This window comes from Cydia strobilella, chromosome 20 (assembly GCF_947568885.1).
Source record: "Cydia strobilella chromosome 20, ilCydStro3.1, whole genome shotgun sequence".
Taxonomy (NCBI): domain Eukaryota; kingdom Metazoa; phylum Arthropoda; class Insecta; order Lepidoptera; family Tortricidae; genus Cydia; species Cydia strobilella.
The window spans coordinates 11,381,601-11,407,588 of record NC_086060.1 but is presented as its reverse complement, the minus strand read 5'-3'; the positions used below and the strand labels follow the sequence as shown (position 1 = coordinate 11,407,588).

Here is a 25,988-nt window from a genome sequence, read left to right as displayed (position 1 = left end):
GCCTATGCTCAGCAGTGAGCGACTGAAGGCTAGAATGATGGTGGATGATGATGATTGACTTTTATACCACACCACCATTCTCACGGCAACCAAAATCTAAGTCACCCAAAAGCACCCCACTATCCACGTGGTCTTGTCTGTCCTACCCCTAGAGAGCAATTGCGAAATCGGTGGCGCGGAGGGAGAGCAGCCCTCGCCCGCTGTGACGGAGCGCGGGAACGACCGAGGCGAACCAAAATGCCACGGAAAATTACTACCGGCGCTGTTAATGACATAAGGTCTCTGTTAAAAATCGGCCAAGTGCGAGTCGGACTCGCGCACCGAGGGTTCCGTACTTTTTAGTATTTGTTGTTATAGCGGCAACAGAAATACATCATCTGTGAAAATTTCAACTGTCTAGCTATCACGGTTCATGAGATACAGCCTGGTGACAGACAGACAGACGGACAGACGGATAGACGGACAGACGGACAGACAGATAGCGGAGTATTAGTAATAGGGTCCCGCTTTTACCCTTTGGGTACGGAACCCTAAAAAGCACTTCTAATCAGCCAGGTAAAATTGAACCTTATGCAGTAGGTATACAGTAGAAATATTTTCAGGTCATTTCGAGTTTTATTTATTCGATCTATTTCCGATATGATACTGATCTGTGAGTGATCGGAAATTCATCGAATAACTAAAACTCGAATTGGCCTATTTGTCACACCCAGTCCACAATTTTTAATTTGACAGTCCCGTAAAATAAAATGTGACCTGCTAACCCTACCTGCCCTTTCGAGGCTTCAGTGAAGATTAAAGGTACAGTTCGCATGTAAATCTCCTGATGTATGGCCCTCGTCTGTTACATAAAGAACCTATCCGGGTTGACACGTGATAAATGGTCTATATACCAATTTGGGCAGGCGGAGGGTGATACGTATAACTGAGCGTTTTCAGAAAAAAAATATGAATACTTATAAACTTTTCACTCTTGGAGGCCTCGCGGCACTCGCGCGTTCATTTCGCTCGGACTTGTCTGCGCTAGTGAGACGCACGCGCTAATTCAGATATCGTTTTGATGTCAAGTGTATGTTCGAATTAGCCTGTTAGCGTTCCTTTTATTTCAGGAATAACTATCCCGGTAACCGCAGACAATATGGTGCGTGAAACGTAAAAAACATTAGGAACATCATCCTTTTCAAAAGGTCGACAACGCGATGCATAGATAGGCTTACCATCGGTGGGATGTGTGCTTGTTTGCCACCAACGTGGCATTGTTTTTTTTTTAGTTTTACCTTTTTTAGGGTTCCGTACCCACAGGGTAAAAACGGAACCCTATTACTAAGACTCCGCTGTCCGTCTGTCCGTATGTCCGTCCGTCTGTCCGTCTGTCTGTCACCAGGTTGTATCTCATGAACCGTGATAGCTAGACAGTTGAAATTTTCACAGATGATATATTTCTGTTGCCGCTATAACAACAAATACTAAAAACAGAATAATATAAATATTTAAATGGGGCTCCCATACAACAAACGTGATTTTTTTGCTGTTTTTTTCCGAAAGGGTACGGAACCCTTCGTGCGCGAGTCCGACTTGGCCGCTCCGCACTTGGCCGGTTTTTGTTTAAATACATTTAATTTTATTTTATTTTATTTTTCTTTATTGGGGAAAAAAACAGACATAGGAAGATAATATAAAACGAAGAGAATGGTTTTTACATTAATAGGTGCAACCTACATCCTGAGACAATTCCCACTAAGATTTATAAATCAAGAGTGTATAAGTGGCATTGTCATCGGATTGAGGTACTTATAACATGTGTGGTAGGTATAGTAGATAGGTACTAAACTAATAATGATACACTGACGATTATAGTAGTAATTACAGTGCTGACAAGATTCAATCACATAACATTTGAGAACTACACATTTATTATGATGAATGTAAGGCTAAGTTTGTATTGGGCCAAAATTATTTCGTTAATATGATGAAACAAAGTTTAAGGAAGTAGGTACATAATGCTTCATAACAGTAAGTTTACTTTACGTTTGAAATTTGCACGATTTTCGTTAAAAATGTCAACCGAGACCAGGTCGTTATTGTACATTTGACATATTCTGCGAAGCGGAGCACGGACTCCAGCGTTGTTCGATGCAGCAGGCAACGCGAACAGGGCTTTCGTTCGTGTTCTATAGGTAGGAGCACGGAAACCAATACAATCTAGCAGTTCTGGACAGTTATAATGACCCCTACATATGTTGAACAAGGCAACAGCGTCCTGGGCGTTACGTCTGCTAGTCAGAGTTTTGAGTTTGTAACGTTCGAGGAGCTTGTCGTATGACAATGGAGCATGGGTCATTCTATAATGAAGAGCTCTCAGGAATCGTTTTTGAACGGCTTCAATCGCGTTTTTGTAAATTTTGTAATGGGGGTTCCAAACTTGCGAGGCATATTCAAGGTAGGGGCGGACTAAGGAGTTATATAACAACAAGTAGGATGAGGATTTTTTTAGTGGTTTGGCTGCCCTAAGAACGAAACCTAACATTTGATATGCTTTGGTTGTAATTTTATGAACGTGTTGATCGAGAGTAAGTTTTTCATCTAACGTAACCCCTAGATCCTTAACATGATTAACTCCCTGGACAGGTTCTCCTCCTATGTTGTAATTTGTTAGTATTTTACATTTGTTTTTTGTAAAAGTTATATGTACGCACTTATCATAGGCTAGATACAGTTTGTTGGTTAGACAGTAGGCATGGAAGCGGTCCAGATCATCCTGGATAAGTTTGCAGTCGCTTTGGTCTTTCACAGCTTTGTAAATTTTCAAATCGTCTGCAAACAAAGCAAAGTTACAGTTCAAAAAGCACTCATTAATGTCGTTAATAAACAAGGAATACAGCAACGGCCCCAGTATAGATCCTTGGATTACCCCAGATGGCATCAGGGATGCTCGAGATTCGAAGCCGTTTATGGTTATTTTTTGTGTGCGATTATCCAGGTACGAAGCGAACCATCTTAGTAGGTTACCTTTGATGCCATTATACGCTAGCTTACGCAGTAGCAAGACATGGTCGACCTTGTCAAAAGCTTTACGAAAGTCTGTGTAGACCACGTCAACCTGAGTCCGCTTGTCCATAGAGGTAAAAAGAAAGTTCGTATATACAAGGAGGTTCGTTAATGTCGATTTTTGTTTCATAAAACCATGTTGTTGAGGTATAATGTTATTTTGTACCAGTGGATAGATTACATCGTGGATTAGGGATTCTAGCAGTTTGGGAATACATGATTGTATAGAAATAGGCCTGTAGTTGTTTATTTGAGATTTAGACCCGGATTTGTGAATAGGAGTAACATAGGATATTTTCCAGCATTCAGGAAATATTCCCTCTATTAGGCATTTATTGAACAAAATTACAAGTGGGAGTATTATTGCTGGGGATGTATGTTTGAGAAAATAGGGGCTAATTTTATCAGGACCTGGGCCTTTGTTGGCGTCCATTTGACGGAGCTTGCGCTTGATATCTGCGCCGCGTATGAGTATGCCGGGGATAATATTAGCATACGATGAACATGGAAGGTCGTCGAAATCGGATATATTATATTTACTTTTATTTTCGAATACTGAGCTAAAAAACGTCGAAAATAGTTCGCATACATCATTCGGGGTGCTGGCAGAGATATTGTTCAAAGACATGGTATGAGGGTAGTTTGATTTAGATTTTTTTAAGGATGAAATATATGCCCAAAAAGATTTAATGTTAGTCTTCATCGCGTTTTCAGTGTTATCGGTATAATTACGGAGGCACGTTATCATCATATTTTTGCAGCGTGTCCTTAACAGAGAGAATTCTCTATAATCCCTAAGGGACTGGTACGTCTTCCACTTTAGCCAAACCTTTTCCTTACGTTTGAGTGTTTTAATAAGTGCTTTTGAGAACCATTTGGGGTAAGCAAGATTTTTATTTTTACAGAGAGGGACATAACTATCAATTATTTTATTAATTATGTTATAAAATTTGGTAACAGCATCATTTGTTTGTAATGCATTTAATTCAGCCGACCAGTTTGTGTTATTTATTTCGTTAATGATTTTCGGGTAGTCAGCTTTGTAAAAATTATATTTTGGTACGTTCGTTAAGGACAGTGTGGGAGCAAGTGCCAGACTAATATTAAATTGAAAGGGTGGATGGTGCATATCCATATTGCTCAAAACTACATCTGGAGGGGAGAGGTTACAGTCCATATTTGAAAATAGCAGGTCTAGTGTTCTATTATTCTGGTTGGTCAGATAATTGTATTGTAGCAGGCCGAGGAGATTACTTGTATCAAGCAGATGTTTAGAGGCTTCACTAGGGGTAGACTGTAACTGGGCCCTAACCGAACCCTGGGCCGCAACCCATTTTAAATCAGGTAAATTATAGTCCCCTACTATGCAAATTTTACTGTTAGGCTCTAAGTCGCATATTCTTTCGAGATTTTTGAAGTGTTCAAAGTATATATCTTTATGTGACGCGGGAGGGATATAAACAACACATAAAATCAATCTAAAGTTAGCGGTAGGTATGACTAAAAAGAGATCCTCGGCGCCTTTTGATTCATAGTTCGCGTATCGGGTCGCCTGCATGGATTTCCGCACTCCAATAAGAACCCCACCACCGTCCTTTTTACGGTGGGTACAAAGGTCGCGGTCCCGCCGGTGAACAACGTAGTCACTACCTAGTACCTCGGCATCTAGTATGCCAGATTTTAACCATGTCTCAGTTAACAAAATTACATCATATGAAGAGTTTAATACGTTGAGTCGTAGGTCCACCAGCTTAGAACGCAATCCACCGCAATTTTGGTAGTAGAATGATATTGCATTTTTACCGTTTATTATATCTATATGTATATAATTTATAAATCAAAGCAATTTCTAATAATAAATGCGCGGTGGTTTTTGCGTAGCTGGGACCCTCGTAGTGACACAACAACATAAATGTGGTACGATAGGTATAATATGTTATTTGTGCTTGGTAAACATCAAAAGTATATTTGTACATATTTAAATAGCAATAAGCAATATTTAATTTTTTAAGTAACAGTTTTGTTATATACGAGTATAGTGCATTATTACAATATTTAGTGGTGGCCAGTGTGGTTATATTTATTATAAACTTAAATCTATCATAACTAACATTCATTCGGAGGCTTTTGGGCCAAACAACAAACACAGGTGAATGTAAATAGACGCGTCACAAACGATCTAGGTCTGATTCGGTTTTAATTGCAAGTATACGAGAATCATCGGTCTTACGCATAAGTATTGTTGCATTTTTAACCCAAATCCACCTGTAGTTTTTGTTTTTCCTTATTTCACGGGCCTTAGCGTATAGAATTTTGTTTTTTAAGGTTAAATGTTCGTTAATGTATATGGGAGATGCAGCCGCCACCGTCTCAGCTGCTGACGATGCATCGCTGCTGCAGCCGGCGGCCTCGAACAGTTGCCCGGCCGTCAGTCCACGGCGTACCCTTGCAGCGGCCACAAGGTCGTCACGCAGGCGGCGTGTGGTTAATTGAATTATAATATTCTTAGGCCGGTCCATATCTTTGTTGTGGGGGACACGGTGGACATCTTTGATGTGATTATGTGTTAGTGTTGTGCCCAAAACATTACCTAGGGCGACGGCGATGTGCATAAGGTTTTCGCTTTTTTTCTCCGGTACGTTTTGTAGTTCGATATTGCATAGCCTTGATTTTTGCTCCGTATCGTCGCAGTGTTTTTGTAGTGTGGAGACCTCATTGTGGAGTTGTTCGTTAGCGGCCCGCAGTCCTTGTAACTCGTTGGAGAAGGAGTCAACCTTGGACTCGACAGTCTTGATACGGCCATCCCACGAGTTAACTGTTAAGGTAAGTTCCGACAGTTTGCTATCAAAATCCGCCCGCAGTGCCGTCAGGTTAGCGTTTAGGGTGGCAAACTTACCGTCGAAATATTTCATGAGAGCGTCGGTGTCAATATTGACTATAGATGTAGGCGGCAGGTTTAGCTCGGGGTTTGTATCAGCCAGTGGCTTGTTGGTAACGACGGGACTAGCTGTTTTTTTTGCCGGTTGTTTACATGATCCGCACCTCCATTTCGGCTTATTCATAGGTAGTATTTTCTTGAAGTCTGTGTCGGATATGTTCACGCAATAGTAATGAAAGCAATATTGGCATGCTGAACATTTTAATAGCTCCTCTGTTTTTATAAGTAAGCTGCACTTTGAGCATTCCATCGTCATATTGGGGCGAAGGAAGGTAACGAAGCAAATATGGCGAGGTTATGTTTCGCCGGTCGGTTGGTTAGTCTTTAGCACTGTTTGCACTGTTTTTTTCTTATTAGATAACGAAAATGCCAATAATATGAATTTAATAAGGTTTTTTTTTATACGTTGCATCTTGTTGAAATTGATACGTCACGTTTGATTATAAACGTATTTTAGTTGTCATGTCATCATCATCATATATTTAAGAGTAAGTCTTGTCGGTGGAGCAATTTCCATGTTTGGCGGTCCTCTGCCTTCTCGTTGACAGCCTGATGACGACTGTGACGACACGACGGCACGACGTTGAGTTTTTCCTTTATTTTAGATTAGATTAGATTAAATTAATTTATTTATTTATTTTCGGTGGATGCGAGCGGCACAGGATCGGTCGGAGTGGCGAGCCTTGGGGAGGCCTATGTCCAGCAGTGGACGTCTATCGGCTGACATGATGATGATGATGATGAATTTATTTCTTATTGGGAATTACATGATATTTAACAAAGTCACAATGTATCTAAATAACATGAACTCACAAAAAGATCGTCAAATTGTAAAAAATAATAATTCAGTAAAATAATTACAAAAAATAAAAACAAACAAATCATAACAAAATAAAAAAATTAAAAGTCAAATAAAGTGAGATAAAATGTCAGAAAGTAATGATAGTTATACTAAACACAATGTCAAAAATTATCTCTTCATAGTATAAATAAGCGGTCAAAATATATATATTGCTAGGGAACCCTAGATAATATAATGTCAGAATTAATAATAGTATTGCAAAGTCAAATTAAAATAAAATTCTAATTAACAACTAAAACAATAAGAAATAAAAAAAAAACAACAATAGAACATAAAAATAACAATGTCAGATTAAATTATTATAGAAAAAATATTATACATTTTAATCGCGTTTCAAGTTTGTGTATTCTTTAACAGAATACAGCGATTTTGTTAGTAACATTTCTTTGAGTCGGCGTCCAAAAATATCATCAGAGGTTTCGTTTCTGAGACGATTCATTTGATGCATGTACGCTCTCCTTGGTCTTCCCTTCTTCCTCTTTGCTTCGACTTTCCTTTCTATGATGTTTTTGATAAATGTTTCGTTGACTCATGTGATCTAGTGGAAACCAAAATTATACACAAAATTGTTTCAAATAAATAGACATCTTGAGTTAAGGGGCCCACTGACTATCAGTCCGCCGGACGATATCGGCCTATCAGTTAGAACAAAAATTTGACAGTTCCGAACAACTGACAGGCCGATATCGTCCGGCGGACTGATAGTCAGTGGGCCCCTTTAGCTAAGTGAAAGGACAAAAAATGGGTTCTGGGTAAAACACAACTAAAAGAACAAAGAATATTCCTGAAAATGTACGGTTTCACATTTCACACCACAATTTGAATTTAATGTTTCAACATTTTGTGAAACAACTGACTTACGTATTTTTACCTGAGAGCACCCATAATATACTTTTGTGATAAACGCTCATTCTATTTTGAACCATATTTCAATAAAGCTAAGGTTTAATGCATTTAGATTAGCCTGATGCGTAGTTTGAATTTTTCTTTAAGGTGACAGGAGCTGCAGATGAATGTCACGGATTAAACGTGATAATCGCGACAGTAATGCGGTGGACATGTAGGTACATGGTCTGACGTAATAAATAACACAAATATGTGTAATTTAATAAAAAAACACAAAAGTATACATGATTTTTAATGCGTAGGTAATTCAGTTGCTTACATTGAAAATTTCTAGAAACGAAAACAAAACATAAATACTTATAAATTATTATTGTTAAATATTTATGTTTGCATATATTCCTTTTATTCTTACTAGCGACAACAATATTAAGGTCAATGTAAATATTACTTTTAAAATTAATTTATATCTTAAATTAGTGTAAAATAAATAATAGAACTTTACTGTAAATAAAAGTGACAACCATTCGGCAAAAAACACAACAGGAAAATAATGATGTAATCTGTATTGATGTGATATGATGATGTAATACTGATTATTTATTAAGTTAATTATTACAAAAAAATACTTAACTAATATTTAATTAACATTTGCTCGACTTTTAGTATATAATTATCCAGAAGCTACATTTTATTATGTAAATGTAACCATAAAAAAATAAAAATAAAAGTAGGTTATTAAAATGGCGACTTTTTATCCTACCTTACCTTTACCGTTCTTTCTACCTTTCTTCTATTCTAATAACTTTGTTTCTATTCTAATAACTTTCTTTCGTTTTACCTTTCTTCTATTCTAATAATATACCTTTATACAAATATTTAAATCCCGCACTCAATAAAATGTTTGATCTCCATACAAACTTTCAACCCCCTTTTCACCACCTTGGGGTTTTATTCTATACATTTTAATAGTGTGTAAAAAGCCATATTTTTGCATTTCCTAATCTAAAGCGTCATTTGTCCCCTTTTTAAAATAAAATTAAGTATATTTTAATTATACCCTACAATTTGAAGAATATTACATTATATATAATTATGCACTTAAAAACTTTTGTTATGTTTATAATGACCGTTATTTTCGACAAAACTTCGACACAATTAAGAGCACGGAAAACATACATTATGAACTACGCTTTCAGAAAGCAATCAAATATTGAAATACACATTCAAATTGAACACGCATTAAAATATTGTAAAATTTGTTAAAAATGATGAATTTTAAAATAAATACGTTACAATATTTACACTAGTGTGAGGGAGCAGAGGATAGAGCCTCACACTGGCGCAAACGTGCTCGAACCCGGTGGTAGTGTAACGATGCGTGTTACGCGTCTCAAAAATTGGGTTTCTATTGTTTCCCATTTAGTTTTAAGTCATGATGTAGTTATGTCCACATTTTCGTTAGTCATAATTTGGTTTTTCTCAGAAACGCGTAACTTTTCAGGATTGCCATAAAACAAACCTAACCTAACCTAAGCTATAGGATAACCTGAGGAAAATCCTGAAAAGTTAACGGTGCCAGAATTATGACTAATGATAATATGACAATTATTACATTATGACTTTCAATAATTATGTCAAACAAAGGGACCCCTCAAAAATTATATACCTACGAGCTTTAATTTTTTAGTCAATATTTTTATATTTAAAACTGAAGATACCTACACGAAGCAATAATTAAGTTAAATAATTATATAGTCGTTCGATTTGTAGCTGGCCCCGAACGGCTAATCCTTTGTCTATTGTTAAGTAAAACCGCGCGTGCCACTACCTACAAAAAAGGGTCGTATAATTCTAATTGGCACCTGAGCGCGGGCTAGTCCAACGCTCAAAATAACCAGTGTAGGTGCGCTCTGCGATAACGCGCCTTTGTTACGCATCTCGATGACACATTTTAGACTGGTTCTGTTGCGTTCGACTCGCCGGCACTCAGTAACCTTAGAGGGACCACACAAGCAATCGCAAAATATTATACTTACCTATCTACCTTACATGTCCCTAGCTACCTTATAATAATTATAAAGCGTGTGTTTAGAAATTAAAAATTAACATTCTTATTAAGTTAAAATAGTTTATTTCGTACGTACTACGGCATTTCAATCCTCTGGTCTTTATTTTAAAATAGTATTTAAATAATCGAACTTAAACTATCGTGAGACATATTTCAAAATATTTAGATCTGTACGGTTTCACTCACTACATGTCGCCAAAAGCGACTAAAAATAATAGTGAGTGAAACCGTACTGAAATAAGTATTTAAATTATAATACCAATGACTCTTATTATGTACCCACGTTTTCCTTTAAATCGTTTCTTATATATTTATTTATTTTACAATATGCACGATTATACATGTCATTCTTACATAGATTTCGGTAATTATGGTATTTACCCATTGTGTTATTTAATTATATATGTACATTCGAATTTATTCGTATATTACCGAAATCAGAATCTGGTTAAATTTACTTATCTTCTGAGAATTTAAACTACGTTAGAAGCTCATGTACCAGATTCTGATTTAACAATTTGTAACGGTTTTGACCTTATTTTGGTACGACATTGAAGATCTCTCAGGCTCATGTGCATGCGAAATGAACTGAAAGTCGTGTTTGAGATGCGCATCAATCACCAAGATGATCTTCAAGGTAGTATCAGCCAGTTCCAAAATAACAACGACCTTATGTCGTTGAATGAAATATAAGTTTTATGAATTTAATTTATGTGAAGCTGTTACTTAAACCGTTTAAATAATTATCTACTGTAAACTCTACGGCCTCACTGATTTTATTTTGATGAAAAAACAATACTTTTTTCAGTGCTTCTTAAGATTTTACTACATTTCATTTTTAATTTCAAACGTCTGAATTAATTCTTCGTACAGGGCTTGACATCCTCGTATGATTAGAGCCTTGTCTATCCAAACGCTCTTGAGCATCCAAATCCAACGCATCCTTCTTACAATAACTACAAAAAGCACACGCCAAAGTATTCTTAAAAGCACTCCTAAACTCCTTATTAAAATACGCATAAATAATAGGATTAAGCACCGAATTGAAATATCCAGTCCAGAACATTATAGGATTGATAACCTCCGGATATTTACAAGTGTCACATAAAGATGTTGAAACGTAGAATAGAAAGAATGGCAGCCAGCATATAATGAACGCTCCCATGATGATTCCTAAAGTCCTTGCTGCTTTATATTCCCTCTTCATATTCAAGATATTTTTGTCTTTAATGTCTCTTGAATGTCTTTGCATTAGTCTCGTATGTCCAGCAATAGCTTTCTCCTGTCTGTTGGCTTCTCTAAAGATAGCCACGTAAGTAAAGATCATGATCGTACAAGGGATCCAGAAGGAGACTGAGCTGGAGATGACAGCATAGGGCTTGTTGACGACCCAGTCGCAGGTCTTGGTGTTGTTTTCTCTGTATTGGGCGTGTTCGGCGGTGGTGTAGTAGCCAGTGAAGATAGGGGCGTAGGAGATGGTGACCGGGCTGAGCCAGGTCGCTGCTAACATGATGAAAGCCATCTGGAAGTAATGATTTTACTAAATGTAAACTAATGATAAAACTAAAAAGTACCATAAAACCACCCCACTATAGTTCAAAAGCTTTCAACTATGGTCCAAAATGATTTCGAATTTCTTCGTTCAGGTGTGGTTTTTAACATTTAAAACTTTCGCGTTTTGAACACATATTAAATCATACTTATAACCGGATCTATCGCGAATTTATTTTGTCACCTTTATTGCCGACGTTTCGACATAGGTTTCACTGGTCGTGGCCGCGGCTAATTGATGTCCCAGCAAAATGTCAAAATAGAGATTTGTGTATCGTATCGTATCCCCATCCTACTGATATCTATCCTAGTCTATATTATATAATCTACTAATCTTGGCCTGCAACCCCTCGTTTCCCGGCCTCTATTAGTAATGTACTATTAAATTGTTTACCTACATACATGTAAGCAATTATAATTAAAAAAAAAAAAAGCGCCTATGTGTGGTAACTGGTAACCGTAACTCTACGTAGACGCTTCAGGATGTTAACATCATATAAATCAAACAACAACATATTATATACGAAAGAAATCGTCATTTATTTTGCAAAAAGCATTTGATTACACGCACATTATTAGGTAACATACCTAATGGCTATACCCACCTTCATCAGTTTCTTAAACAAGTGAAATACTTAACATTGTTTTATTTCCCTCCAGCAATTACAAATACAATACTTAAAATCAATAATTTAATATCTGCATCTGCAACTAAGGGATTATGTACAACTAATAAATATTTAAATTCACCTTTGGATGATTAATATTATAAATATTCATTAGAGAGTCAATACCTCAATACATAATTATATTTTAAATATAAAGACAGTACACGATGACACCCAGCCATGCATGATCTAGTATATTATATTTTTACCGAGTGCACATATTCAAGCAGTTCTTTTATTTTAATAGTCTGTAATTATTGTAATTTATAATGAAATTACAATTATATTAATGTATGGGCTTCTGTGAGTTTTCGCCAAATATATTCCATCATACCTTAAAAAAAAATTCCAGCGTTTTTTGATAAACATCACTCGCTTCGTACTACAATGCCACAATTTTATTTATATTTTCATAAGCTGTTTTATGCTCATTTGAATGTCATCTTACCAAAAACATACTTTTTGAAACTCTTTTCTACTTGAGGTAGTCAAGAAAAGTTTCTACTCCAAGCACTGAAAGTTGTTTTTATATGGGAGGCATTTCTTGTCAAATTCACTAAAGTTAAAACACCTCAGAATTATCTCAATCTGAACACAATTAGAAAAAAAAATGTTAGGTATTGTGAAAAGAGAATGTAATAAGGTATAATTTGGTTTATATAATTAAAAATAATAAAATATTTTTAACTGGAAAATTTGGTAAAGACTGTGGAATATAGAATGCTCAAAGTCACAAACAACCTAACTTTATATTATGTTTCTAATTTTATTATGTAGTTTGATAACCACAGGGAAAAGTGCTGCTTGAAATAGTACATTTATTAAAAAGATTTACCACATCATGCGTGACCGGGTTTCATCGTGCACAGTCTTCATGATAAATATTACTTTATATGTGTTTGCTCCTAAGTAATAATACTACATATTACAAAACTGATAAACTATTTATCGAATTTTTAACATTCTAAGCTATCACAGTCCAAAATAGGATGTAACAGAAATACTTAATGAATATATGAATAACCATTATAACTAAATAAATAAAGCATCACGCTGCAGTCATAACTTAAACACACATTTATATTAAATTGGTTAGAAAAGTGACAGTTTAAATAAAATAAAAACCCGCCGCCGCGATAGCTAAAGACGCCGGTTCGAATCCGGCCTTCACCACTGGAGGGCTTCGTCACTTTTTCTTTAATATATGACATCTATTACAGTTTTTAATTTATATATAGTAGTGTGACTACTTTAAAAAACACAAATCAAAATATTTAATAAAATAATTTGATTTGTTCCCAAACTTGTTTAAAATAAAAAGGTTTAAAAAAGTCGCTTACTTCTCACGTATACATGCAGTCTACGCACGAGTTCCAAGGCTTTTCGGGCTGAGGGCGCCTCGGGACGGGGCGTGCACTGAGTGCGGGGCCAAGGAGGCTAATCCGAGAATTCCTCGAATTTCGTACGCGGACTACTTGTATGAAATAGAAAGACTACTTGTATGCAATACACAATAATTAATTGAATAATATATTTTTGTATCAAGTATCGATGTGAAACATTAATGTTTATATTTTATTTTTTAATGTTGATATCCATATAATATACGTATATGCTATTATTGTATTTAAAGTTATAATATTGCTGTCTTGTTAACATTTACCTATATCGTTAACCAGGCTAAAGGATTCAACTTATTTGTAGGAGAATTGTCTAATATTAAAAATGATAAGTAATGGTAATGGCATTTGACAGATATTTACACATTTAATTTCACATTTATGCATTGACTACAAAATACTTCAAGCTAACACATATTATATATTGTTTGAGTACATCAAGCTAGAAGATAAAGATAGAAATTATCAAGAAACATTGGACGGATATCAACCAAATTTTAATGTCAAACTAAAAATTTTTTTTTTACAATATGTTTAAAACATTACTCATATAGTTATGAATATTATCAAAAACTTTAGTCATAAATGTCATAACACAGCTTTAATAATAAAGCAACACGTCATTTAAAGTTACATAAAATATGAGAATGTTAAAATTTGTTAGTAATTTTGTAGAAAATAAAAAGTTCTTTAACAAAAATACGATTTCAGAGATATGATTATTTTGTTAGAACATAGTACATCTAAAGAAGTCACAACCATTTATTATTACTTTTTTTACATTTACAGCCATATGCGACATTTTTAATTTACTGTATGCGAGAACCAGTGACGCTTGGAAATTCTTAAAATGACATACCAAAAAGTTACAAGGTTTACTACTAAATAGTTCCTAACTACTATTATTTTGGGAATTTTCCTATAAATGTTTCCAATGCAATGATACTTCATTTTCTAAAATATACATTACGTTTGGGCGCAGCTCTACAATTGATGCTAAAATTTTGGCTAATAATTAATTTATTAAAAATTCGTTATGTACCTAATTTTAATTTCAGAATTCAATAATATAAGTTATTTGATTATATAAGTTTTGAGCCTTAATTACTTATTCAAAAGGAAGACACATTGAATTTACATTAGCGTTTTTAAGAGGGCAAATAAATGCATTAAGGTCGAATCAAACCAATGTCTGTTAATGTTTATTTTGCAGACAAAAGTCTTTCTTAAGTGTATTATTTAAAAAAACATTTTAGAAGAAAAGGCATTATTTGGAAAAAAACAAGATAAAATAACTTGTTTTTACAGACTGGTTATTTTTAATATTACAATAGGTAGATGTTTTACTAAAACTTTATTTTAAGAATTAGGTACTAACCCAAACTTTTGTTTTTCTGCCTTTGACATTTTGTTTTGTAAATTATCTAAATATTCAAAAACAAAACTGATATTTTGTAACACGGAAAAACAAATAAATCCTATTTAATGAAAATGAAGTTTAAAGGGAAGCCAAGATACAGAATATTTGCTATTAGTAAGTTAGTCATTTTATTATTTTAAAACCTACTAACTTTAAAACAGATTTATTTTGACACAACACTGACACACCAAATCTAACGGATTTGTTAAAAAGTTAATTATTGTAGCACATCGATAATTATTTTAAAAATCGTTTTTTTTTCTATTGAAGCGTTATTTGTCCCCATATCATTACCGTATCTTCCTATTAAAGTTAAAATAAAATAATTTTTATAACTAACGACTGTGTATATACTAATATCTACATCATTATTCCTATATCCTAAAATCTTACTTCTATTATTCACATTTCTGTTTTTACTATTTAAAATATTTATTAGCAACTTCAGGTTTAAGGAGAACATTTCACGAAAAAAGTAGATGCAAGCAATAAAATTAAACAAAAAAATTCGACACAATGGTTATTACCAAATCCAAACCAAAACCTGTGGTAAAAGATGATAAGTACAAAAACAGAACCATTCAACGACTCACTGAATTATTCAGTATTTTTAATTACTACTATAATAATTATAGTCTATCTAATATTCTACATAATTAACACAAATCAAAACTGACTAGTTTGGTTTCTTAACTCAAAATTTGGTTGTGTCTAAATTTTTATTACAGTAATAATTTATAATTTTAATTTTTTAAATATAATTTTAATTTGCTATTTTCCTAAGTATCGTATTTATATGAAACTTTATATTCCTATAATTAAATTGGTTCTAAATCTAACATTTAATTAAAATATTTCTATTGGTTTAATCTTAATTTATATTTACATTTTTACTTTGGCTTTCAATCAAATGAATTAGGCCTCTAAAATATCTATCAGCCTATTTCAACATCCACACTAAATTAATTTGTTTACATAAATATTAAAGTTAAAAATAAGTTAAATTAGCTGTACAGAGCTGGTCACACAGAGTCAGGTCTGTTTTTATTGTTTATTACACAACTCGTTAATTAAGGTGTCCACTTCTGAATGAACAATGAACGTCAATTAATTAAATTTAAATTCCAGTCAGTAATTACACGATCTGAAATTCCACTTCCGATATTGTTAGCCCTGATTAATTTAAATCATTGTTAGTTACAAATTAAATTAAACAATCTAAGGACAAGTAGAACCATAACAGACATACAGTTTACAAATTATGTACAATTACTTTGACTATTTCCCTACTTATCGTTAGTAAAATACTTTAAAGTTCTATACACATTTTCACTGAACTATCAGTCACGACTAATCTAAGTACTCTGGCCATTCGTTGACTACTAGGGTTACACACTTGACTCGTTAGAGTTTCTGGGTTTTCAAAGTGATGCCAGGTCGGATGCCCGTCTTGAAGCCGCAGGAACCCTCAGGTTTCCAGAACCACGCCGGTCTAACCTCTCCATGGCATCCAGATCCGATGCGTTCCTTTTACAAAAACTGCAGAACGCACACGCTAAAGTATTCTTAAAAGCATTTCTAAAGTCTCTGTTGAAATACGCGTAAATGATTGGATTTAACGCTGAATTAAAATAACCAGTCCAGAACATGATAACTGTCAGCACTTCTGGATATGTGCAGGTTGTACATAGTGCTGTAGTTATGTAGAATAAAAAGAATGGAAGCCAGCAGAGAATGAATGCTCCCATGATGATCCCTAACGTTCTTGCTGCTTTATGCTCTCTTTTCATCTTTAGTATATTCCTATCTTTGGTTGGTGTGTTTGCATTTATGTGCAAAGCACCATTTTTATCTCCGACTTCTCTTGAATGTCTGTGCATAAGCATAGCGTTGCCAGCTCTTGCATGCAGCATTTTCTCCTGTCTGTTCGCTTCCTTGAATATTGCTAGATACGTGAAGATCATGATCGTGCAAGGTATCCAGAAGGATATCGAGCTGGATATCACGGCGTATGGCTTATTGACTACCCAGTCACATTTATGGGCGTTCTGTGGAAGCTCTCGCTCGTCTAAGTGTTTTTTCGTTGTGTACCACCCCATAAATATTGGGGCGTAGGATATTGTGACTGGACTTAGCCATGTAGCTGCTAACATGACGAATGCCATCTGAAAGCAAAAAGTGTTTTGAACTTTCTTGTTCTTTTTTCTATACCCTTTACAGCATCCAGCTTTATTTTCCTTACTCCGCATGCATTACTTGATGATACCACAAATAATAAATTTCATGCACTATTTTTACCGCAAAGCAAACAAGTCAATGTTTTTTTTTTACCATGCACCATTAATAACACCCCGCATGCCTTCAAAAAGCAACTAACCGCAACCAAATCAAAGAAATAAAGTAATAATATTAACGCGTATGAACATGTTCAATAACGATTTCAATATAATAACATAATATTTTAGTTCCGACACCACTCATTTTACTTTGTTTCGTTAAATTTTAATACGAAGATAAACTCAACCCAGAGGGATAGAGTCGAGTATATAATTTTCAGCTAGCAAGATTCTAGCCCAGTAAATCATAACTAAGATACAATCTGTGGCCAGAAAGCGGCGGAGCAAAGCACAAATCATTATTGCTGTCTAGGTAATGGCATTGGAATTAGACCAGTGAATTTTGTACAAATTGGGTCAACGGCGTACTTGTCCTTTTGCCAAGTGCATTCGCTTTCAAATTACTTTGGTAAAGGATAGTACTTACAGTGTGAAAAATCTCATTACTATTTTGAAACCTACAACTACAATTATATCTCAACTTTAGCTCTAATCTCCCAACTGTTGTTTTCATGTTCTCGAATATTACACATTTAGTCTAGAATTAACTTCTCTTTAAGGCAAAATAATTTCTAATATTCTAAAACTTGTTTAGAACTAAATTTAAAAGATTTTATCATGCAAATTCTATAGACAGATAAAATAATGATAATGAGCGTTACAGCAAACCAAAACATCACCACCAATAATACTAATAATCAATCAAATACCTTTTTAGTCATCTTGATTGGATATTTCAAAGGCTTCACAATGGCGTAGTATCTATCAACTGATATGCAGCAGAGGTGCAATATCGAGGTGGATGTGAAGTAGACGTCCGAAGAGTTCCATAGATCGCAGATGACGGAACCGAACCGCCATTCATCGTAGAACTGTACGCTGAAGTTGAATGGCATTACCACCATGGCTACTAGGATGTCAGCGAAGGCCAGCGATACTACGAAGTAGTTTGTGATGACGCGTAGTTTTCTGTAAAGAAAATAGTTTTTAAACTTAAAAATGAGACGATTAATATGATTAATGGACACAAAATGCCTTGGTCATTTTATCTTTCGTATATGACATCTATTTGAGTTTATAATTGATAAAGGTGTTTCTGTTTGAAAAAATACACATTAAAATATTTTCATACAATAATTAAATTTGTTTCCTAATATAGTAATAGTAAAGAAGTCTCATGCTAGCAACGTAATATATTGATAGTATCAATGACAGTGCTGGTAATGAAGGTGACAAACAAATATAAATTATTAGTGATACCGATTGAAACGATAATGATATTGTTAAAGACTCACCTATGTCTCATAACAGAGACGATGACAAGCAGGTTGCCAAGCACCGCCATGATGACGATGAGCAACAGCACGCTGACGCGGAGCTTGAAGAACACGCCGGAATCGCCGCCGGCGTCGGTGACATTGTTGGCGCTAGCATTGGCGCTAACGTTTTGGAAGATTTCATTTGCCATCAGTCGTCTGAAAATTTTACTGTAGTTAGGAAGAGTATTCGAAATTAAATACCCAGTAATTGACTTGTTATTATTACTAGCGGCGATTTTGCTCCCACTAAAAATAAGGTAAATCAGAATGTACTGGCAAATGCTGACTTTTAAACCATTTAAACTTAGGCTACTTGTTATTTAATTTATTATAACTAATGGACTATTAAGTTCCACTATGAATAAATGCATTAGGTAATTCTTCAAAATTAAATAGTGTTCGAGTAAAGTTTCATTTGATTGAAACAAAGTATAAGTACTTACACAAAAAAATTAATATTCATTTATTAAAAAAATGTTTTGGAATATTAATTGTTATTTGAATATTTTTTTGCATACGGTTTTTACTTAATTTTACTTGAATTGCAAATTTTTTTGTAAAATACTCGATACCAGTTTATACCAAATCCATTTGTAGCATAAGTAACATACCCTCTAGCCATTCACATGTCAAAACTTGCCAAGACTTGAATGAAATTTCGATGTGTCAAAATAAAGTTTTAAATTAGCATGGAATGGGAACCCTTTTTATAAACCAGTGGGTGACTAGAGGTTAAAGTTCATGTTTATCCACCATTATATTCTAGTATATTTTATATTGATTTTTAGTATCCACAGTTCCACACTTAAGTTCCCTCTGTCGAATAATACAATAAAAGAGCGCACCTTAACAATATCCCGCAGTCGAAAGATGCCCCCATTATTCACCTTTATTACCTACCTTTTATATCGCTCGTTTTATTTTCGCTCCTAAAATTTCTTCCAAAACTGCGTTGGAACTCCTTTTTTGCATCGTTACTTGCTCTTAAACAATCCTTTTCAATTCTCGTACCATCTTCAGGTGTCTTTTTTTCTTCACTGTCTCAGTTCTAATGTTCTCATAAAACTTCTTAACATACATGTTTACTTATGCCAGTTTTATATTTCTGTTGAATCTTTACATTGAGCCGCAGCGCGTGGCTATGTTCCTCCATTTTCAAGGCATTTTCTGTAACAAGGAAAAATGCGAAATAAGGACAAAACGTCGTGATAAATATATATTTTCTCAAAAATGGACGGCAAAGTCGACGTTGCCGGTAAAAAAGTAGGTCGCGAAGTGCGTAGTTTATGTTCAGTCAAAAAATTAAAAAGTTAAAAACATTGCAGTCTCGATTTCGGGACTGCAATGTTGCATACAAATTCCATTATTTGTAGAGTTCCAAACTTTTTAAAAGTTAAAGTGGCCATATCAAATGAAGGCATAGGTCCATTAAACAGCCAAACAGATGATCAGTACTTATTATTATAATGTTGGTACCGCGACTATTTAGGTGTCTCAAATAGGTTGACGTATTTTCAGCAGAAAAAAACACTTCCATTTTTAATTAAAAAAATAAAACGGCGGCAAAGCAAATCTTTTTACTTTTTTCTGTGAAAAAATATACATAAGAACGTTGCTTCTGTAAAATATTTCTATTATATTTGCATTTATTGCGCCATTTTTGAGAAAAGCACTATATATGACTCGGCTGGAAGGCTACTTGCTGGCTTCGGATTCAATTAAACGGACTCCCAAGGTCGTCCGTTTAAAACGAATCCTCAGCCAGCAAGTAGCTACTTCCAAACCTCGACAATAATGTACTATTACAATTCTGAAAGTAATATTGCATACGGCACTGACTGCGGTAATAGCTTCAGTGCCAAATGGAAACGAGGTTTTTTCGAATGACGAGAATATTTTTCTAAAACATATGACGAATTACGTTCATAACGACGCGTCATTAACTTCGTCAGTCACTTTTAAACTTTTTAATCAAGTTTGTCTTCATTCCTAAATTTTAAACTAAATTTACACAATAGCGAAGGCGTTTTAAAGCGTTTTTCGTTGCCGTTGGACCTAGTTTATTTTAGCCATTAGTACTAAGTGTTTGTTTTTTGTTAGACTAAGTAAACACTTTCTGTACAAGTGCGCAAAAAAGCTACTCAAGTCTGCTTCCATTCAAAGAAATAACTTTACAAGAATACAAAGGAAAATATATTTAAAATATCTTTTTAGTATATTTCAGCATAACTAAAGCTAAAGAGAATACTTTGTCGACAAATGAATCATAATATGTGAAAATAAAAAAAAATTATTTCAGACAGGGCCCATACAATTTTGTTAGTCAATTTTAAAAAGTAATTATTAATTTATGTGTACCTATTACAACTAAAAAATAAAAATAATAAACACAACATAGACAGCATTGTTTGACAACATGCATCACATGGACGTCCACCGGGCCAACATACTCGTAGGGTTGTCCCAACGGTTAGCAAACTATTGATATTATACGCTGTTTGGCCCCGTGACTTTGGAATCGCCGTTAACCCCACCAAATGCCAAGCTATTGTTTTGGGAAGCCCTCGCCTGCTTTCGTCAACTGATCTTTCTCTCGTTGCGCCTATCCTATTCGAAAGCACCGTCATTCCCCAGTCAGCGCATGTTAAAAATCTGGGCTTAATTATCGACAGTGGTTTGACATGGGAGCCGCATGTGTCTGACGTCAGTCGCAGGGTGACCAATACATTGCGGGCGCTTTATATACATAAAAACTTTTTACCGGCAAGCACTAAATTTTTACTTGTTCAGTCCCTAATATTGCCAATCATTGACTTCGCTGATGTGTGTGGCACTAACATTACACAAGCCTCGCTGTCCAAACTTGATCGTCTCCTTAACAATTGCATCAGATTCATCTTTAACCTCCGCAAATATGACCATGATTGTCTCTGCTTTTCGCCGTAAACTCCATTGGCTCCCAATTCGTGAACGCCGGTCATTGCGAATTTTATGTACTCTGTATTCAATTTTGTTTGACCCAGCTGCACCCAATTATCTCAGATCTAAATTTGAGTTTATAACAGCCCGTCCTGGTTGTGTTCTTCGTGCTTCTCGTACTCTGAAGTTGGCCATCCTCCCTCATCGGACTGGATTCTTGTCCAACTCATTCACCTGCCAAGCAGTTCGGCTGTGGAATGCTCTCCCTCTGCCTATCAGACAAGCTCAGAGCAAGCTTACATTCAAAAGCAAGTTGCGTAAGCATTTATTTGAGAACATTCGCGACTAAATGTCTACGTGATGTCTCACACTAGGTACATAATTATTAAATATATGTATGTTTATTTATATATATATTAAATTTGTATATATGTAGGTATATTATTATTTTCTTTATGGATATTTGTGTAAATATTGTATCATAGTAGTCTGACTTGGATCTTTTTCATATTTACTCTTTACAATCCTGCACCAAACTAACTGTCTCTGTTTAGCCCAATGGTTGACTGGTAGAGAATGCTTCAAGGCGTTAAGTCCGCCATTTGTACTCTTTTTGTGTAAATTTGTGCAATAAAGTTTAAATAAATAAATAAATATTATTATAATTGAAATACGTGCATGTTAACCGAAGACTATTTATTGTGTGACAGAATGACATGACAGCGATTCATATCAAAAACATATTTGGAACATCACAGTTCCATATTTAAACAAACACTGTAGATGGCACTGCTGGATATTAAAAACTACACCCCCACTATATCTAAGCATAGCCATCAGCATTAAAAAAACAGCTTTAAAAAGAACTAAACATACCTACTACTTAGGCACAAGTCCTAACTTCTCAAGAAATCTAAAGTGCTTGACAAACCCTAGACTCTTTGTTAATAAGTCAGCTGGCATCTCAGCTGTTGCTAAGTATTTTGCTTCTACCACACCTTTAGCAATTATATCCCTACTAAAGTGGTAACGTATGTCAACGTGTTTCGACCTATTGTGAAACACAGGGTTGGCCAATAACTTCAGGGCACTTTGGTTGTCATTATAAATTGTAATTAATGACATCTTATTTGTAATTTCATGGTACAATGACCTTAAGTACATAGCTTCTTTAATACATTCAGAAATACTAATATATTCTGATTCACAACTGCTCAAGGACACGCTATTCTGTTTCTTACTGCACCATGAAACTACACTACCAGACAAAGTGAAACAAAATCCTGAATAGGACCTCCTATCAAGAACATTACTGCCCCAGTCAGCATCAACAAACCCGGTAAGCTTTGAATCAGACTCACTACTATACCTGAGGCAATAGTGTTTTGTTTTCTTGAGATAACGCAAAACACGTTTGGCATGAGCCCAGTGTTCTCTACCATGACAGTTATTAAACTGGCTCAGATACCCTACACTAAACGCAATGTCAGGCCGCGTCAAAACCGCTAGATACATGAGACTACCAATGAGTTGTTGATAAGGTAATTCAGTATCACAGCTCTCACCTTTATCTAAGTTCAATCTTTCCTCCATAGGAGTTTGAGCAGTGTTACAGTCTGTCATATTGAACTTATGCAACAACTTGTCAACATAATCCTCCTGATCTAAAGTTATTACATTATTTTCTTTATCAACACACACATTCATACCTAAACACTGTTTGACCTGACCAAGATCTTTTAATTTAAAATGTGAAGACAGTACCTGTTTCAAACTTTTGGTTTCCTCTTCATTATTAGAAAACACAAAGAAATCGTCAACATATAGAGCTACTACAGTCAAACCATTATCATTTTTCACATATAAGCAAGGTTCAAGTTTAGACCTAGTATAACCATACTCGGTTAAGCAATCATCTACCCTCCTGTACCACGCCCTTGAGGATTGTTTAAGACCATATATGGCTCGCTTCAACTTAAGCACCTGCCCTTTACCTTCAGATGAAGGAAAGCCTTCTGGCTTCTCCATATAAATATCCTCCTCAAGATAGCCGTTCAGGAAAGCAGTAGTCACATCTAAATGAGAAATATCTAAATTTAATTGCACAGATAAAGCAAATAAAAGTCTGAGAGTTGTATGCCTTACCACTGGCGCGAAGGTTTCCTCATAGTCCACTCCGTACTTCTGAGTATAGCCCTTGGCTACTAACCTGGCTCGGAACCGCACATTGCCCTCACTATCGTACTTCTTCTTAAGTACCCACTTGCACTTTACGACACTAGAGTCTTTTGGAACGCTGACAAGCTCCCAGGCCTGGTTTTCTTCAAAACTTTTTAACTCTTCTGCCATAGCCTGTCTCCATTGCTCTTTCTCTGGTCCGCGCAAAGCCTCTGATAGTGAAAGACCACTGGCATCATCCATCTTACTAGCATCTGAACATAGATTTGAAATGCCATACCTTTCAGGCGGTTTTCTTTGTTCAGCTGTTCTTAGAATTGGTCCGATCCTCTCAGGAGCAGGAACATTCTCAGGAGCTGAAACATTCTCAGTTGTGGTATCTGGATCCTCATACTCACTATCGGTCAAAGTTCTGCATGTATCTGGACTCTCATCCCCCACTGAACTTTGACAGCCTATATCAGCTTTCTGTATATTCTGTTCTTGAACTTCAATTTGACAATATTTCTCTGATTTTTCAATAATCTTTACATCTCTTGCTGTGAAAAAAGTTTTCTTTTCAGGATCCCTTTGACCCCTTCTGGGTAACCCATTAGGATAGCTTCCTTAGACTTTTTCTGCCATTTCAACCTTTTCTCTTTGGGAATGTGGACCATGACAGTACTGCCGAAGATTCTTAGGTGACTTAGGTCTGGCTTGGTCCCTGTCCACATTTCAAAAGGAGTTTTGTTGTTCAATCCCGAAGCGATTGTCCTGTTCCTTAGGTAAACTGCACAACTACATGCTTCTGCCCAGAATTTTGTGGGAAGCTCAGCATCAAACAATAAGCATCTAGCCTTCTCACACACAACACGATTCTGGCGTTCGCACAACCCGTTTTGTTCAGGCGAATAAGGGTTTATCCGTTGATGCAGTATCCCATTTACCTTCAGGAACTCGCTGAACTTCTTGCTGCAAAATTCAAGACCATTATCACTCCTTATAATCTTGATCTTTTTGTCAAGTTCATTTTCAACTTTGGCTTTAAATTCTATGAAACAATCCAGAGCTTGACTTTTCTCTTTCAAAAAATATATAAATGCCATACGACTATAGTCATCCACAAATAGCAAATAATAACGTGATCCTCCAAGAGATGTCACTTCCATTGGACCAGCTATATCCATATGAATAACATTCAGTATATCATCACTTCTATTGCAATTGTTAGGAAATGGCAGTCTGCATTGTTTGCCTTCACAACATACCTTGCATTTACTGATGTCAATCTTGTCGCCAATACTGAAACCTTCCACTGCATCCTTCATTTTCGCCATGTATGAGCCATTAACATGTGCGAGACGACGATGCCAGGTCTCAGCAGACACTGCCATAGCAACGTTGGACGTATTTTCTGGCATATTCAATTTGTAAACGCCGTTTGTTAAAGCAGCCGTAGCAACAAGCTGTCCACTTCTGTTGTAAATCTTACAACCTGTTTTAGTGAAGTCTACTTTATTACCTTTCTTTATCAGTTGGCTTACCGATAACAGGTTCGTAGTTAAACTCGGTACACATAAAACATCTTCAACGGTTATGTCGAATTCACTGTCGGGAGTCACAGTCACAATCTGTACGTTTCCGGAGCACAACACTGGCAAACATGCCTTATTTGCTACAACTATCTCGCTAGTAGCCGGCTCGTACGATGCATTCATAACCCAACTTTCATTCGCCGTAAAATGGGTACTAGCGCCGCTATCGATGTAATAATCATTTTTCTTGAAATCGGCACTTAAAAACACAGCACTGAATGCATTCGACTGTTTTCGTGTACAATTTTTTTTCGATATTTGGGCACTGGTTTCGATAATGTCCGAATTCCTTGCATCGAAAACATTTGACATTGACATTTCTGACTTTTGTCATTTCGCCGCCATTCTGTTTACCACAGACAATCTTTGTTTTATTCTTCTTGTTATGTTGGTAACTTGACGTACTCGCGAACGCATTCTCAGTCTCGTTCCCATTCGTTGTCAAATTTGAATTTTTCTCTTCCATGTCTAAAAGCTTTGTTTTGATGGCGTCTGTCGTGATAGAAATGCCGGAATGCTCTATTGCCATGATCATCGGGGAATATTTCTCAGGCAAACCTGCTAACAATAGCGAGCCGATCCATTCATCACTTATTGCAAAACCCGTACCACTTAATTTTTGACCATTTGCAACCATTTTCGTTACGTATTCTGACATCGAAGTCGAATTTTCGAGTCTTATGGAAATCAAATTTCGTAACAACGTAATTTTTCTCTCGAAACCGGAGTCGTCAAATAAGCTTTTGAGTTTAGTCCACAATTCAACCGTAGTTGTGACGCCTTTTACATGGACATACAAGGAAGGATCGATTGTCAAAATCAATTTCGCACGGGCTTTTTCGTCATCGGCAACTTCTGTAC

General features: G+C 35.5%; 1 protein-coding gene across 2 annotated transcripts in view; it reads right to left on the bottom strand.

Moving 5' to 3' along the window:
* Positions 1-10,592: 10,592 nt before the first annotated feature.
* Positions 10,593-25,988, bottom strand: part of LOC134750683 (octopamine receptor beta-2R-like) — an 86,177-nt gene continuing 70,781 nt past the window's right edge. The window contains exons 2-5 of one of the 2 annotated variants that reach the window (XM_063685919.1): positions 19,357-19,623; positions 18,433-18,612; positions 17,848-18,106; positions 10,593-11,284 (exon numbers count right to left, since the gene is read on the bottom strand). In XM_063685919.1, the coding sequence (XP_063541989.1) occupies positions 10,607-11,284; positions 17,848-18,106; positions 18,433-18,605 (1,110 nt within the window). In that variant the 5' untranslated portion in view covers positions 18,606-18,612; positions 19,357-19,623 and the 3' untranslated portion in view covers positions 10,593-10,606. Of the gene's footprint in view, positions 11,285-15,560; positions 16,967-17,847; positions 18,107-18,432; positions 18,613-19,356; positions 19,624-25,988 lie in introns of those variants that run through there. The other variant, XM_063685918.1, reaches the window with a different exon arrangement.